This window comes from Scyliorhinus canicula, chromosome 3 (genome assembly GCF_902713615.1).
Source record: "Scyliorhinus canicula chromosome 3, sScyCan1.1, whole genome shotgun sequence".
Lineage (NCBI taxonomy): Eukaryota > Metazoa > Chordata > Chondrichthyes > Carcharhiniformes > Scyliorhinidae > Scyliorhinus > Scyliorhinus canicula.
In genome coordinates this window covers 225,919,933-225,936,291 of record NC_052148.1, presented here as the reverse complement: position 1 = coordinate 225,936,291, position 16,359 = coordinate 225,919,933, and the positions used below count along the sequence as shown (strand labels likewise).

Genomic DNA, 16,359 nt, shown 5'->3' with positions numbered 1-16,359 from the left:
AGGTTAGATGGCCTTTAGTTTTTTTCCATGTCGGTGCAACATCGAGGGCCGAAGGGCCTGTACTGCGCTGTATCGTTCTATGTTCTATGTCCTCGAACCGCTCCTGCCACTTCTTATGGAGCGCCTCATGCATCTCCACCTTTACCGCAAGGGCCGAGGCCTCATCCTCTCTTTCGGAGGCTTGTTGTCGGAGCTCCCGGATTGCCACCCCCTGGGCTGTCTGCGTCTCCAGCAGCTTGTCAGTAGTAGCCTTCAGCGAGTCTAGCAGCTCCACTTTGAGCTCCCGAAAGCAGCGCTGGAGAGTCTCCTGCTGTTCCTGCGCCATCTGCCTCCATTCCTCGAGGCCTCCGCCGGCCGCCATCTTGTTTTTCTTCCCCCCGCTTTTTCCTAGGCGCTGCCACCGCTATTTTGCTCGCCCCACTCCTGGTCCAGACCATAGAACACTGGGGATCTGCTGCTGACACCTTCCCACGTCGGGAACCGTCGATCAAGTACCGCTGGGGGCCCTAAAAAGAGCCCAAAAGTCCATTCCTGGCGGGAGCTGCCGAACGTGCGGCTTAGCTCCGCATAGCCGCAACCGGAAGTCCTCTAACCGTGGCTTCTTGCAGTGTTCCACATGAATCTAAATGTAAGCTTAGAAAGCAGCACGTCGTCTTTCAATTAAGCACTTTACCGCCTTCCAGACATAGTATTTGAGTTTGGCCATTTAGATTGTGACTTTTCTCTTCTTTTGCTGAGTTTGTTTTTCACTCTTGTTTTTCTCTCTCTTGCTTTCAGAAAGCAGATATTTGTAAAACTGTCGTCTCTAGATTCATGCTTCCTCTGGACACTTTCTTCTTTCTGTCATAAAAGTCACATACCGCAGATGCTGGAAATCTGAAATAGAAACAGAAAATTCTGGGAACACTCAGCACATCAGGCAGCATCTCTGGAGAGAGAAACAAGAGTCAACATTTCAGATAAATGACCCTTTCACCAGAACTCCTGTTTGTTTGATTTGTTACCATTCCCTCAGGTCTTGTACTGCGAACCTTTCTGTCACTTCAGCTTTCTTACCTTCCACACTATCACAGACCATCCTTTTTGTTCTATTTCCCCCTACTTTTACTTGCTCTAAACCAATCGCATTTCTAATTCTTCCCAGTTCTGATGAAAGGTTGAAATATTAACTCTGCCTGACCTGTTAAGTGGTTCCAGCATTTTTTGTTCAATTTCAGATTTCCAGCACCTACAATATTTTGCTTCTGGAAACATGTGAGGTTGTGATAAAAGTAGATTCTTTCATTTGCCGATATTCCTAATGTAGGGTCAACCGTAGCATGTACAATATTGGGCTGTTTGCTAAAAGTGTGATTATCTTTGGCAGCAATGTTGTATAGAAAACTGCGGAGAGATTAAAGGAGATGACTGGGGTCTAGCTCCTGTTGATGGATCGGGGGATGCATATCCAGAATTTCCTGAAGACATTGATGGAGATATGAATGATGTAAGTAATGTATGGTTTCTCTGCCTCATCTCAAGTGGTTTAGCGAAGGAATCTGTGCGACAAACTTTTTTTCCCCTTAAAAGCACACTGGGATGCATTTCCTTGCTGCTCCTTCAGTATCTCATTTCAGTGACTATATTTACTGTACGAGTCTAGATTAACAACACTGAAAGTTCAGGAGAGTAGGCTGAAGGGGTTGCCATTCAGGCTAGTGGGGGAGAGTTTCCGATATTTGGGGATTCAGGTGGCACGGGACTGGGACAAGTTGCATAAGCTCAACCTGTTCCGACTGGTGGAACGAGTGAGGGAGGAGGTCCGGAGGTGGGATGCGCTCCCGCTGTCATTGGTGGGGAGGGTGCAGACTGTTAAGATGACGATTCTCCCGCGGTTCTTGTTTGTTTTTCAGTGTCACCACATCTTTATCCCGCGGTCCTTCTTTAAGAGGCTGAATAAAATGATTCAGGGATTTGTATGGGCAGGGAAGTCCCCGCGGGTGAAGAGGGTGGTGCTTGAAAGGAACAGAGATGAAGGGGGGCTGGTGTTGCCGAACTTCTGCAACTATTACTGGGCGGCCAACATAGCGATGATAAGGAAATGGATGGTGGGTGCGGAGTCGGTTTGGGAGCGGATGGAGGCTGCTTCGTGCAGGGGCACTAGCTTAGCAGCCCTGGTCACGGCGCCTCTGCCACTTCCGCCGGCACGGTACTCCACCAGCCCGATAATCGTGGCGGCTCTTCAGATCTGGGGCCAGTGGAGGAGACATGTAGGGGAGGTAAGAGCATCGGTGTGGGCCCCAATCTGCGGCAAGCACCGACTTGCCCCGGGGAACATGGACGGGGGGGTATCGACCGTGGGGCTGGAGGACAAGTGTACTAAATGCGCCGGACGGCCGGCTAACCATGTACACATGTTCTGGTCGTGCCCTAAACTCGGGGGGTATTGGCAGGGATTTGCAGATGTCATGTCCCGGGTATTGAAAACTGGGGTGGTAATGAGCACATAGGTGACAGTCTTTGGGGTTTTGGAGGACCCGGGAGTCCAGGAAGAGAGAGAGGCCGACGTTCCAGCCTTTGTTTCCCTGGTAACCCAGCGAATAATACTGTTAGCATGGAGGGAATCAAAGCACCCGAGGGCTGAGGTATGACTATCGGACATTTTTTTTTAGAGCAGTACAGCAAAGAACAGGCCCTTCGGCCCTCAATGTTGTGCCGAACAATGATCACCCTTCTCAAACCCACGTATCCAACCTATACCCGTAACCCAACACCCCACCCCCCCCCCCCCCCCCCCCCCCCAAAACCTTTACTTTTTTTTTAGGACACTATGGGCAATTTAGCATAGCCAATCCACCTAACCCGCACATCTTTGGACTGTGGGAGGAAACCGGAGCACCCGGAGGAAACCCACGCACACACTGGGAGGACGTGCAGACTCCGCACAGACAGTGACCCAGCCAGGAATCGAACCTGGGACCCTGGAGCTGTGAAGCATTTATGCTAACCACCATGCTACCGTGTTGCCCAACCCATGCTGCCGTGTTGCCCAACATGGCGAGCTTTCTTGGCCTCAAGAATGTTAAGTTCACCTTGAGAGGTTCGCAGCCATTTATTAACTTCTTTGCACAGGAGTAAGCGGGTTGGGGGGGGGGGCGCTAGGGTAGAGTAGGGGGATATTGAGGCAGGTCCGTGCGTGTTCAGAGCCGTGGTTTACACTATGTTTAATTTGTGTCTTGACTTTTTTTTGTACTGTACAATGTCACCTTTTTCGATATGCCTAAAATACCTCAATAAAATTGTTTGTATACAAACAACACTGAAAGTTAATTTGGAGGGAGCACAAACCCGTGTGTGATTATATTCTTGCACAATATCCTGCAGGGGTCCCTAGATGACAATTATGAATAGGAGCCTTATAGTTCCCTTTCGCCAAGGGGCACTGAGACCAAGTTGGATGTCCTCACTGATATGTATTGATGCACCAGGAGAATTTGCATCCCTTTGTTGCTGTTTCATTGATAAATTTGTTAGATGGGACAAAGAGAAATGTATTGGGTCACTGTCCTGAGCGGCTGCACGTTCTTCCTATGTCTGCGTGGGTTTCCTCCAGATGCTCCGGTTTCCTTCCACAGTCCAAAGATGTGAAGGTTAGGTGGATTGGCTATGCTAAATTGCCCGTGTCCAAAAAATGTTAGATGGGGTTCCTGGAATACGGGGATAGGGTGATCTTTCCACGGGCCGGTGCAGACCCGATGGGCCGAATGGCCTCCTTCTAGAACATAAGAACTAGGAGTAGGCCATTTGGCCCCTCGAGCCTGTTCCGCCATTCAATGACATCATGGCTGATCGTTTGTGGACTCAGCTTCACTTTCCGGCCCAAACACCATAACCCTTAATCCCGTTATTTTTCAAAAAACTATCTATTTGTATCTTAAAAACATTTAATGAAGGAGCCTCAATTGCTTCACTGGGCAAGGAATTCCACAGATTCACAACCCTTTGGGTGAAGAAGTTCCTCCTAAACTCACTCCTAAATCTACATCCCCTTATTTTGAGGCTATGCCCCCTAGTTCTGCTTTCACCCGCCAGTGGAAACAACCTGCCCGCATCTATCCTATCTATTCCCTTCATAATTTTATGTGTTTCTATAAGATCCCCCCTCATCCTTCTAAATTCCAACAGGTACAGTCCCAGTCTACTCAACCTCTCCTCGTAATCCAACCCCTTCAGCTCTGGGATTAGTGAATCTCCTCTGCATACCCTCCAGCGCTAGTACGTCCTTTCTCAGGTAAGGAGACCAAAACTGAACACAATACTCCAGGTGTGGCCTCACTAACACCTTATACAATTGTAGCATAACGTCCCTAGTCTTAAACTCCATCCCTCGAGCAATGAAGGACAAAATTCCATTTGCCTTCTTAATCACCTGTTGCACCTGTAAACCAACTTTTTGCGACTTGTGCACCAGCACACCCAGGTCTCTCTGCACAGAGCATGTTTTAATATTTTATCATTTAAATAATGATCCCTTTTGTTGTTATTTCTACCAAGACGGATAACCTCACATTTGTCAACATTGTATTCCATCTGCCAGACCCTAGCCTATCCAAATCCCTCTGTAGACTTCCGGTATCCTCTGCACTTTTGCTTTACCACTCATCTTAGTGTCGTCTGCAAACTTGGACACATTGCACTTGGTCCCCAACTCCAAATCATCTATGTAAATTGTGAACAATTGTGGGCCCAACACTGATCCCTGAGGGACACCTCTAGCTACTGATTGCCAACTAGAGAAACACCCATTAATCCCCACTCTTTGCTTTCTGTTAATTAACCAATCCTCTATCCATGCTACTGCTTTACCCTTAATGCCATGCATCTTTATCTCATGCAGCAACCTTTTGTGTGGCACCTTGTCAAAGGCTTTCTGGAAATCCAGATATACCACATCCATTGGCTCCCCATTATCTACCGCACTGGTAATGTTCTTAAAAAAATTCCACTAAATTAGTTAGGCACGACCAGCCCTTTATGAACCCATGCTGCGTCTGTCCAATGGGATAGTTTCAATCCAGATGCCTCACTATTTCTTCCTTGATGATAGATTCCAGCATCTTCCCTGCTACCCAAGTTAAGCTCACTGGCCTATAATTACCCGCTTTCTGCCTACCTCCTCTTTTAAACAGTGGTGTTACGTTTGCCAATTTCCAATCGGCTGGGACCACCCCAGAATCTAGTGAATTTTGGTAAATTATCACTAGTGCATTTGCAATTTCCCTATTAATCTCTTTTAGCACTCTGGGATGCATTCCATCAGGGCCAGGAGACTTCTGCACTGTAAATTGTATGATCTATGTATGATTTCTGTTCTCATCATAAAGTAGTTTCGTAGTGGCTTCAACAAGAAAGTTGTGGCCTACGTGCCGAGTATGCCTGTGCTAACCTTCAAATGTCACCTTGATTAAGGAAGTTAAGAAAGGAGGGACAGTTAGCCTCGTCTTTCCTTTTCAGTGTGTCCGTGGGAAACCAGAGTGTGGTATTGAAAATAGTGGAGAAGATGCCTGGTGTTTATATAGTTTCTATTGTAGTTTTTTTCTGACCGGCAAAACCACACTTTTAAATTGCCGACTTTCTAATTGGCTGCAGGAATAAGCTCAATAAGTAAAGAATGGTACCATTTTCCCAGGATCCTTTGTAAGTGGCCATCCCAGATGGCTACAGAACCAAGTTTTTAAAAAAATGTATTTTTATTCAACAAATTTTCAACAGCTTTACAATACAAAACAATAGCCGAACCAAGTTCGGTGTACAGAGAGTTGTATTTGCTGTGCATTGTACCAGTACAGTATGTTCGGCTTAAGAACTAGGTGCAGGACACTTAAGTCAGACATTTGGGAGAGTGTGGATCCTATCTGCTGCAACATGTTAAATTTTAGAGCTTCACTCTAGGTATTTAGATACAATACTTTTAAATGGTACGTATGTTTTGCAGAAGATGATTAGGTTGGTTCCAATGCTGTTGAAATTGAGCATGGACCTGCTCAGTGGAAAAATTGATGCAAGATTAAGTGGCCGTAGATGTGCAGGAGTCATTTAACTTGGATGGTGGTACCATATTCTATAGAAAATAACTGGTGAAAACCACATTCCTTACCAGTTTTGTTGGCAAGGCAGCCAAGCCTTCTATTACTGGGTTGCCTTTGACCTTTCTGCCAGAAGAGATCCAGCTGTTTAAAATTGCTGAAAGGATCAAGAAGGTGACAAAAATTGAACTAGTAATTTGAAATCAAAATTGGAGTATCATGTGAGCTTTTCCTCTTCTGCAGGAAACCGTGATTATCTTAACCTTTTTTTTGACTGACAAAGCATTTTAAAAAAATATATATTTCTGTTAAACAGGTGGCTACAATTGTACGGATTGCAGAAGACTTAAAGAACCTTGGGAATAACCTCTTTAAATCCCAGAACTGGACAATGGCAGACAAGAAATACACCAAGGCTTTAAGGTAGTTATGGATCCAGTGATGATACTGGGCACAAATCGAGGGCAAGAACAAAAGCTACCAATAAAGTGTGTGGGAAGAGGGTCTTTAGGGATAGAGAAAGAATGAGATAAGAGAGTTGACTACGAAGCATCAATGAGGTAGAAGGGGGATGGAATGCGATATGGAGATGTGGTAGAGGTATTAGGAGAGGGGATGGAGAGCATTGGGGAAAGATGGATCAGGAGTAGGGAACACATTTAAGATTTTGGACAATAATTGGAGGATGTGACGAAGAATTTTTGTATTCAGTGGCATCGAGCTAGAAATTGTTGTTTACAAGGGTGGTGGAAGTAGAGGATATCAATGATTTCAATGACAAATTAAGTGGGCACTTGAAGGAAATGATCTTGGTAGCCTACAGGATGGGGCAAAGGAATGGGACCAATTGCATTGCTGCACGGAGAGCCGGTATAGACTTGAGGAGCTAAATGGCCTGTGGTGTTGTAAGTAAATGATCAGTTGTATCAGGATTTGATGTTAAAGTAATGGCTCACTGTTTTTATGCATAAATGGTGCAGCACCTTCTGGTGAAGAGCATATGCAACTCAAAAGTTGTGTTCCTATGTCATCTTAGCTTCCCTGTGATTTTGCTGCATTTGCTCATTAAACTTGCCACAAAGTTAAGTCTTGCCATTTCAAGTGTGAGTACAGTTTTAAAGATGTGGTAAGTATTAACGACTGCAAATCAACCTCAAATAAATTGTAAACCATTACAATAGTAGACTCTCATTCGTTCGGATGTTCAATTTTAGTCACGTTAAATTTTTCATTTAAGTTTTCTCTCTCAGTACAATGCTTATTTCTCTTTAGCAAGACCAGCATTTTTTAGCCCATCACTAATTACCCATGAAAAGGTGTTTGTGAACTGACCTTTTGAGCCGGTGCAGTCCATGTCGTGAAGAAGGTACTTCACAATGCTGTGGAGTAGGGAATTCCAGGATTTAGACCCAGAAATTAAGAAAGAATGGTGATAGATGTCCAAACTGGATGGTGTGTGACATGTAAACGAACCTGCAAATGGTGGTGTTCCCATGCGCCAGCTGCTGTTGTCCTTTTGGGTGAGGGGTCAGCAATCATTTGCTCTGGAACTGCATGTGGCTCATTAAGGACTCGTGTGACTTCCAATTTTTATTGATCAAACCCATTCTGATGGTAAGTGAATAACAAACTGGTATTATTATTAATACTTAGTATCATCAAATCAGTAAACCTTTTTCATGCAAACCTCTAAAATGTCATTGAAATATGTCCATGTTTTGTTTTTCATTATTATTGACATTTGGATAAACTGCATTGCAGCTTTTAAGATAGCGGGCTGGATTTCCTATTCAGAAGAATTCTCCCACCAGAACCCCACCCCCCCACACACACATACACACACACACCCAATCAGTCACCCTTTCCTGGAAGCTAAAGAGTAGTCCAGACAGAAACAGTGAAATATCACTGCTTTTTCACTCACCTGTCCTTTTAAACTGCTGCCTCAGACATTGGGTGGACAAAACAGCAGCTGTCCATAGAAAGCCAAAATCACTTCACAAGGCTTTCAACCCCCTCAGATCCTTTGATCTGCAATGCTTCTGTTCACTTTCAAAGAGAAAAAGCTTTTAGAAAGCTGTAATCAGCAGGGTAATAGCTTCAAGTCAGCCAGGTGTCTGGATTGTTTATTTTCATTCCCTTCAAGCTTGAATGCATCTCAAGTACCCTGCTTTGAACATAACCTCAATGTTTATAAACATGGAGCTATGATTGACAGCTGCTGACCTAATTTTCAGTGTTTTCTGCTGAGAAAAAGAGGAAGTGAAAGCACTTAACTCCTAGATATTTATAAACATTGTGGTTAGGTTCAATGGCCTAATGCAATGGACCATTATATTATCAACCTACTACCTGAGTGGTGAGGTTCCTCCATAATGATGAAATCTAGCTCATCGTTGTGATAGGAAAGTATAAATACTTTATAAACTGAAATTCTAGCATTTTACACGTATTAATATGGATTCTGTTTCCCAAGCTCACCCCCCCCCCCCCCCCATACCAAATGGATATAAAATGTTTCAAGTCTGTATTCAATAGTGTGGACATTTAAGTGTATAATTCCATAGATTTCCTCATGAGCCATACAAGCCACTGTAGTCTCATGACCAGTCCAGTCGTTGTTGAGTTAGTTGAGTCAATGCTGGTGGCTGGAGTTCATCTCAATATCTAGTGGTTGAAGATCAGCAAGATCCTCATTGATGTTTACTATCCAGTGATAAATACTTGAAGTTTCCATGTGCTAATATGAGGATGAATACAGGGTCAGTCTTGATTGTAACGCCCCTGTGGATGAATTCTTTCTTTACACTGGGTTTAGGATCACAATTTGCTATTTTGGTAGGATATCGTTCGGTGCCTGTTGCATTGTAATCCCCGAAGTGATAGGGGATGAATTGTCTGTGGGTGGGGTTGGGTGCAGAATGATTGGGTTGGGGGGGGGGGGGGGGAAGAATAGCATTACAGAAATTGTGTTCAACAGAGAAAATGAGTAGGAGTGTCGCAGGAAATCATAACCAACTTGTTTTAAACCAGACAGCTACTTTGTTATGAGGAGTTTTAGTTTGCCAGTGTATCTGATTTTGGTACTGCCCCTTGCCAGGAGCCCTGGCCTTTGAAATTTGTATCTTGAGAAATTAAGGTTTTAAACTTTTAAAATATTCCCTTTAAGATATGCAGCTACTTTAAGAGATGAAATTGATGATGGAAAATCAACAGTGAAGTTGGACTCGGTTAAAAATCTGGAACCTATTTTGTTAAGTTGTAATCTAAACATTGCCGCATGCAAGCTGAAGCTCTCTGACTGGAATGCTGCTATTGAAAGCTGCAATGAGGTTAGTATCTGATATTTAATTAAAACCACAAAACCTTATCTTCATGTACCCAAGTGAAGTCATTGCTAACACATTTTTATATTTGATAACGGTTTAGACCAAGATAGAATGGCTCAAGATAACCAGCATTGTTTGTAGGATGCATTGGGGATTTTTATACTTGTGGATATTAAAGACACATTAAAAAATCCTTTTATAATACATTACTTATTTGAAAATTTATACCGTGGATCTGTGAAACTCCCATGATATCTCTAAACAGTGTAGGAATTTCAATGGAAGGGTTGTGTTATTTGTATTTTATTTGTTTTATATAATTGTAACATTTTAGAACCTCTATCTATATGGTCCAAAACATTTTTGTGTTGAATCACAGTATGATTTTGGGTGCTTTCTGCTTAGAAATGGCCATTTTACAGGGAAAGAGCATTATTTCCACTTAACACGAATAGAAAATACAGAAGAAATCCTATAAATGTTGAATGGCTTTCATCAGGACTGGACATATTTGAAATGAACAGCATTCAATTTGGCTGAACAAAGGGGCAGAAACACAGCAGGTCTGAGTATTTGTGTTACAAGAGAAAGGCAGACATTTGAATGGCTGAAATAGGGCGGCACGGTGGCTCAGTGGTTAGTACTGTTGCCTACGGCGCTGAGGGCCCGGGTTTGATCCTGGCCTTGAGTCACTGTCTGTGGAGTTTGCACATTCTTCCCGTGATTGCATGGGTTTGACCCCCACAACCCAAAGATATGTAGGTTAGGTGGTTTGGACTCGCTAAATTGCCCCTTAATTGGAACAAAAAACAATTTGGTACTCTAAATTTATATTTTTTAAAAATTGAATGGCTGAAATGAGAGTCACCGGGGATGATAGGAGGTACATAATAAAATACAGGTATTTGAGAGATAAAATTGGGTGGGTTCTGTTGTATGTTCCATGTTGGTTCTGACCACCTGCATCATTGACCGTTTCTCCACACATGTGCCTGCCCTGCTGAGTTTTTCAAACATTTTTCTGTTTTTATCCCTATTGCTGGATCTTGGAAAAGTGAATTAGATTTCCATGCCTTGTTTTTACCATGACTGAAAAGCAAAATATTTAGCAAATACTGCGAGGAACACATCTCACATCTAACATAATTTCTTTTTTGAATAGGCTCTTGAAATAAATCAGTCAAACACAAAGGCGCTTTACAGAAGGGCTCAAGCCTGGCAAGCAAAGAAGGATTACGATCAAGCACTGGTACTGTAGCATCCTAAATTCTATTGGTTTGGTATCATCCTTTCATACCCTGAACTGAAAATTAACAAAGGACGCTGAAGAACTCAAATAAATCCATGATGAGTTGGAAAAGTGGAAAGAGTAATTAAAATTTTTTTGTTTAAACAGGATGATCTTAAGAAAGCTCAGGAAATTACACCTGAAGACAAAGGTAAGTTGTAAAATCACCAGTGAGATTGCTTCCAATGCATGCAAGAATAACTGGAAAAATAACATGGGAATCTGCTTAGCACACCAGTATTAAGCCTGCTTTTTTATATTCTTCCAGCTATAAGCAATGAAATACTCCGAGTGAAACAAAAGAAAAAGGAAGAGAAAGAGAAAGAAAAGGCAACTTATGCAAAAATGTTTGCTTGATAAAATGATTTTGTTTTCTACTGCTGTTTTGTCTTAATCTTCTGAGAACAGTGTTGGGTTGTTTGTTTGGATATATAAACTGTTTCACAGACCAGTGCACACGATTTAAAGAAAATTATAGAGACTAGAGGGTGGACAAATACTGCAACTCAGCTGTGCTGCTGACACCTTATTTGCAAAGTATCTGTTGCAATGGAGCTGTTAAAGATATCACCGTTTATAATAAATATCAAGAACTAAGGTCTGATCTGTTTTCCCTGCAAAGATATATTGATGTTTCTATTTATAGGTTTCCCCCCCCCCCCACTTAAACATGTGGCCGAAGCAATATAGGGCAGAGGTAATACTATGTGTGAATCACTGTTCTTGTCTTTGAAGAACTGTTGTCTTTAAATTTAGCTACTATGTCTTTATTTGTGTTTCTACGATGCTGATGGAGTGCAAAGGGCTACATTACATATGGCTCATAAGCAAAGCTTACTGTGGTTATTCAGTTCATATGTGGAGGACAGTGTTTAAAATTTATACCTATTGTATGATATTTTTTCATTTGGCACAGTTTGTCCAAAAATTAATTTGATCCAATTTAGTTGTAAATTGAATGAAATATGATTAAAGATGAATTCATTCAATTTTAACATTCTCGTTATGCTTTGAGTACAGACGGGAAAATTATCCCTTTTTATTGAAAACTGACTTTTTCTACTCTGCTCTTGCAGCTATTCAATTTTATTGTTTTGAAGATGACATTATCTTTAATTTTGATCCAGTTGCTCCTCAACTCTTGAAACTTTTCCATTTCTCTTTTTCTGCAAAAACACAAAATAAAAAGCCCTTAAGACATATTACAACAGTTAGATGAACACCAAGTGAGATATTATACCCTATCAGCATTTCAACAAGGAAAATATTTTGTTTGGTCGGTACAAAGGGTTTATTGATATCAAACTATTCTTTTGCAGGTATTGTAGTAGATGTACAATCCGTTCAAACTTGCACTTCTTGCCATGACTGGCAGGGTGGAATTTAGGCCATCTCTATTTAAAGACTGTTTCTAAAGTCAAATTAAACCCACATAGGTTGCAAACAGAGCACCAGTTGAAGCTGATGTATATTTTGCCCTCTAGTCTGATGTGTATTGTTTACAAGAAGTTAAACTGAAAAATGTTCAACACTGATTACCACAAACTCCATTGTTTAGACGTCTGACCAATGTATCTGCTAATAAATGAATAAATGTTTGTCTTTTCAATAAAAGACTTGCTTAGTTTAGAATTTAAATTAGAAGCTTGAATACTCCATTGAAGGGTAATTTTATTTTGCAAAGTTGTGCCTGTTATCTTAAAACTACTCCCTCAGTAATTAATCATCTTCATTCTTGTATCCATCAGCAGCGGCTTGTTGCCCACAGCCAGCACCATACACTAAGTGGTGATTTGGCATTGAGATTGACAGTGAAAGGCTATTAGGAGGGATGCCTAAAGCCCAGACCCAGCTGCGATAAAAGTGTTCAACTGCACCAACCAGTGGGTTGGAAAGGAAAATAAATTGCCAACTTATTCTGAAAACATTTTTATTTCACAGCCAATTTTTCCTTCCACGTTAAACATTTACTCTCTCTACAACCAGCAGACAGTTTCAGCAGTGTGTGTACCATTTCTTAGATGCACTGTCAAGGAAAGCAGCACTTTCCAAATGTATTCCTGTATCTCTTAAAATTCTAAAATCTACCTCCATTCGGTAAACTTGAAAAACCTTTTATCTTCACATACAAAATCCTTAAACAGTTCGGCACCTGCTGTTAACTCTGCTTCTGTAAAAGTTGTGCACGCATTTTAATCCCCTAATTCACTCCTGTTGTTTGTTTTCTGTGTGTGAATCCTACCAGTTTCTCTTCTTCTCCAGTCTCTGATTTACTATTTCCTTTCTGAAGGCTTATAACTCCAACCGGCTTTCTATGTAAGTTCCAGCACAACGATTTGGTGTCCCAGTTTATTATAATAGAAGCATCTAACTTCCCTCTTATCTCTCATTCCCTCAGGACCATCTTTTTTAATTTGATGTGAATCCTCCTTGGAATTTACAACCACCCCTCACGTGCGTGACTTGCCTTTTCTCATACTGTCCCATTTTCTATCTTTCTCATTTAAAAGTGTGTTGAAAGAAAGGGTTTGATCTATGAACCAGTTCATAATCATCTGCAAACTCTGTGGCTTGCCTTGCAGTTTTAACTTTGTTCCTCCGCATGAGTTCTTATCACTCCAGGTAATGAATCTTTGAACAGAATTACTTCTCTAAGAGCCTTATAGGTTTCTTCTATTTTTAATGCTCTCACCCATCAAAATTACTTTGTTTAACCTTTTCAAACTTAATACAAGTCTGTCCAGATAGTTTTCTTACATTTAAAAACTTTTGTTTCTAAGCCTCCAGTACTAACTCAAGCAATCGATCTAGCTTTCTTCACTGTATCATACTCCCCAGATCTTTCCTCTGACAAAGATGCATAGATTTCACTAGCCCTCCCTACAAGTTTACTTTGTAAGAGCATTATCCAAGTATCTTGTGACCATTTCATTTGTCTCACTATTTTTCTCAAATGAATTAAAAATACCTCCATGTCCTCTTTGTCAAATTTTGGAAGCGCCTGTACAAATCTAAACGCCTCTTCTCTCCTCTCTTCCCCCCCCCCCCCCCCCCCCCCCCCCAACACTAGGTTCATGAGAATTACTTGCTCACTCACCCTTTTCTAATGTCTGCTTTAACTTCCAGCATTTAAAATTGAACTGCTCTCTTTCCTCTTTTCCCCTTTCTGCCATTTCGAACTTCTCCATTTCCACGTCACGTTTCTTCATTTCCTTTTGAAAAGCTCGCTCTCTTTTTCCTCCATTTCTAATTTCTTCATTTCTATTTGTAATTGCATTTTGTTTCATTCAATTTTCAGAGAACTTGAACTATCAGGCAACTCTTGCAATTTTAAATGTCTCACTATGCGTTCAATAATCTTAGCTTTACTTACCCTGCAGGTAATTCCAATTTATCTGCCAATTCAGTTAACTGATTTTGGTTACTTTCTGTAAACCAGTGCTAACCACTGCTGCGCCACTGTGCCGCCCTCGTCCTGCCATCTTCAATGGCTTATTCATGAAGGCTCGACTTCTCAGTCTTGTCCCTCGCCTGAGGTGTGGTGATCCTCAGGTTAAATCACCACCAGTCGGCTCTTCCCCCTCAAAGGGGAAAGCAGTCTTTGGTCATCTGGGACTATGACGACTTTACCTTTATTTACAAGTACATCCTGGCCCCTCTGTTTCTGCAGCCCCTTTTAGAGATGTACCCTTTCTTTTATCTTGTCTCACCATCTTGTTCCTACCAAAAAGAATCACTTCAAATTTCTCCGCATTCAACTTTGTCTGCCATCTGTCTACCCTTTCCACCAACTTGTCTCTGCCCTTTTGAAGCTCTACACTACCCTCCTCCTCTGTTTCCAAGTTCTTTTTAAAAAAAAATAATTTTTATCAAGATTTTCACAAAATATAAACAAAACGATATTAACAAAACAACCATAGTAAAAACCAAAGAACAAAAAACAACAAAAAGGAGAGATAACACCCGCTACATCCAACAAACCCATGTACAGAATTCTCCCTCCCACCGAACCAAACCCCCCGCCCCCCGGGTTGCTGCTGCTGCCGGCCTATTTCCCTACCGTTCCGCCAGGAAGTCCAGGAAAGGCTGCCACCGCCTAAAGAACCCTTGCACCGACCCCCTCTGGGCGAATTTCACCCTCTCCAACTTGATGAACCCCGCCATGTCATTGATCCAGGCCTCCACGCTTGGGGGCCTCGCATCCTTCCACTGAAACAGAATCCTACGCCGGGCTACTAGGGACGCAAAGGCCAGAACACCGGCCTCTTTCGCCTCCTGCACTCCCGGCTCCGCTGCTATCCCAAATATCGCGAGTCCCCAGCCTGGCTCAACTCTGGATCCTACCACCCTCGACACCGTGCTTGCTACCCCCTTCCAAAAGTCCCCCAACTCTGGGCATGCCCAGAACATATGGGCATGGTTCGGTGGGCTCCCCGAGCACCTAGTACACCTATCCTCGCCCCCAAACAACCTGCTCATCCTCGTCCCAGTCATATGAGCCCTATGCAGCACTTTGAACTGTATGAGGCTAAGCCTCGCACAAAAAGAGGAGGAGTTCACCCTTTCCAGGGCATCCACCCACGTCACCCCCTCAATCTCTTCACCCAGCTCCTCTTCCCATTTACCCTTCAGCTCCTCCACCGAGGCCTCATCCACCTCCTGCATAACATGGTACACGTCCGAAATCCTCCCTCCCTCCAACCCACACCCCCGAGAGCACCCTGTCCCGAACCCCCCGCGGGGGCAACATAGGGAACCCCGCCACTTGCCGCCTGGCAAACGCCCTAACCTGCATGTACCTAAACATGTTTCCCGGGGGGAGCCCAAACTTCCCCTCCAACTCACCCAGGCTCGCAAACCTCCCATCTACAAACAGGTCCCTCAACCTCCTAATACCTACCCTGTGCCAGCTAAGAAACCCCCCCCCCATCGACGCTCCCCGGGACAAACCGGTGGTTCCCCCATATCGGGGACTCCATCGAGCCCCCTACCTCCCCCCTATGCCGTCTCCATTTCCCCCAAATTTTCAGGGTAGCCACCACCACCGGGCTCGTAGTATACCTCGTTGGAGGGAGCGGCAACGGTGCCGTTACCAGCGCCTCCAGGCTCGTATTCACACAGGACGCCATCTCCATCCTCTTCCATGCTGCCCCCTCCCCGTCCATTACCCACTTACGCACCATTGCTGCGTTGGCAGCCCAGTCATACCCACACAGGTTGGGCAGCGCCAGCCCCCCCCCCCCCCCCCCCCATCCCTGCCCCGCTCCAAAAACACCCTTCTCACCTTCGGGGTCCTGTGTGCCCATACAAACCCCGTGATGCTCCTGTTGACCCTCCTAAAAAAGGCCTTCGGGATAAGGATGGGGAGGCACTGGAACAGGAGCAAAAACCTCGGGAGCACCGTCATCGTGACAGACTGCACCCTCCCTGCCAGTGACAGCGGTAACATATCCCACCTTTTAAACTCCTCCTCCATTTGCTCCACCAGCCTTGTGAGGTTGAGCTTGTGCAGGGCCCCCCAGCTCCTAGCCACCTGGTCTCCGAGGTACCTAAAGCTCCTCCCTGCCTGCTTCAGCGGGAGCCTACCAATCCTCTCCTGATCCCCCGGGTGCACAACGTACAGCTTGCTCTTACCCAGGTTGAGCTTATACCCAGAAAAGCCCCCAAATTCGCTGAG

The 16,359-nt window shown here is 43.6% G+C and overlaps 1 protein-coding gene across 1 annotated transcript in view; it reads left to right on the top strand.

Moving 5' to 3' along the window:
• ppid (peptidylprolyl isomerase D) overlaps positions 1-12,296 on the top strand; it is a 59,059-nt gene extending 46,763 nt beyond the window's left edge. Inside the window, exons 5-10 of the mRNA XM_038792307.1 lie at positions 1,367-1,486; positions 6,382-6,488; positions 9,235-9,397; positions 10,557-10,643; positions 10,791-10,833; positions 10,951-12,296. Coding sequence (XP_038648235.1) covers positions 1,367-1,486; positions 6,382-6,488; positions 9,235-9,397; positions 10,557-10,643; positions 10,791-10,833; positions 10,951-11,039 — 609 coding nt within the window. The 3' untranslated portion in view covers positions 11,040-12,296. The remainder of the gene's footprint in view (positions 1-1,366; positions 1,487-6,381; positions 6,489-9,234; positions 9,398-10,556; positions 10,644-10,790; positions 10,834-10,950) is intronic.
• Positions 12,297-16,359: the final 4,063 nt, after the last annotated feature.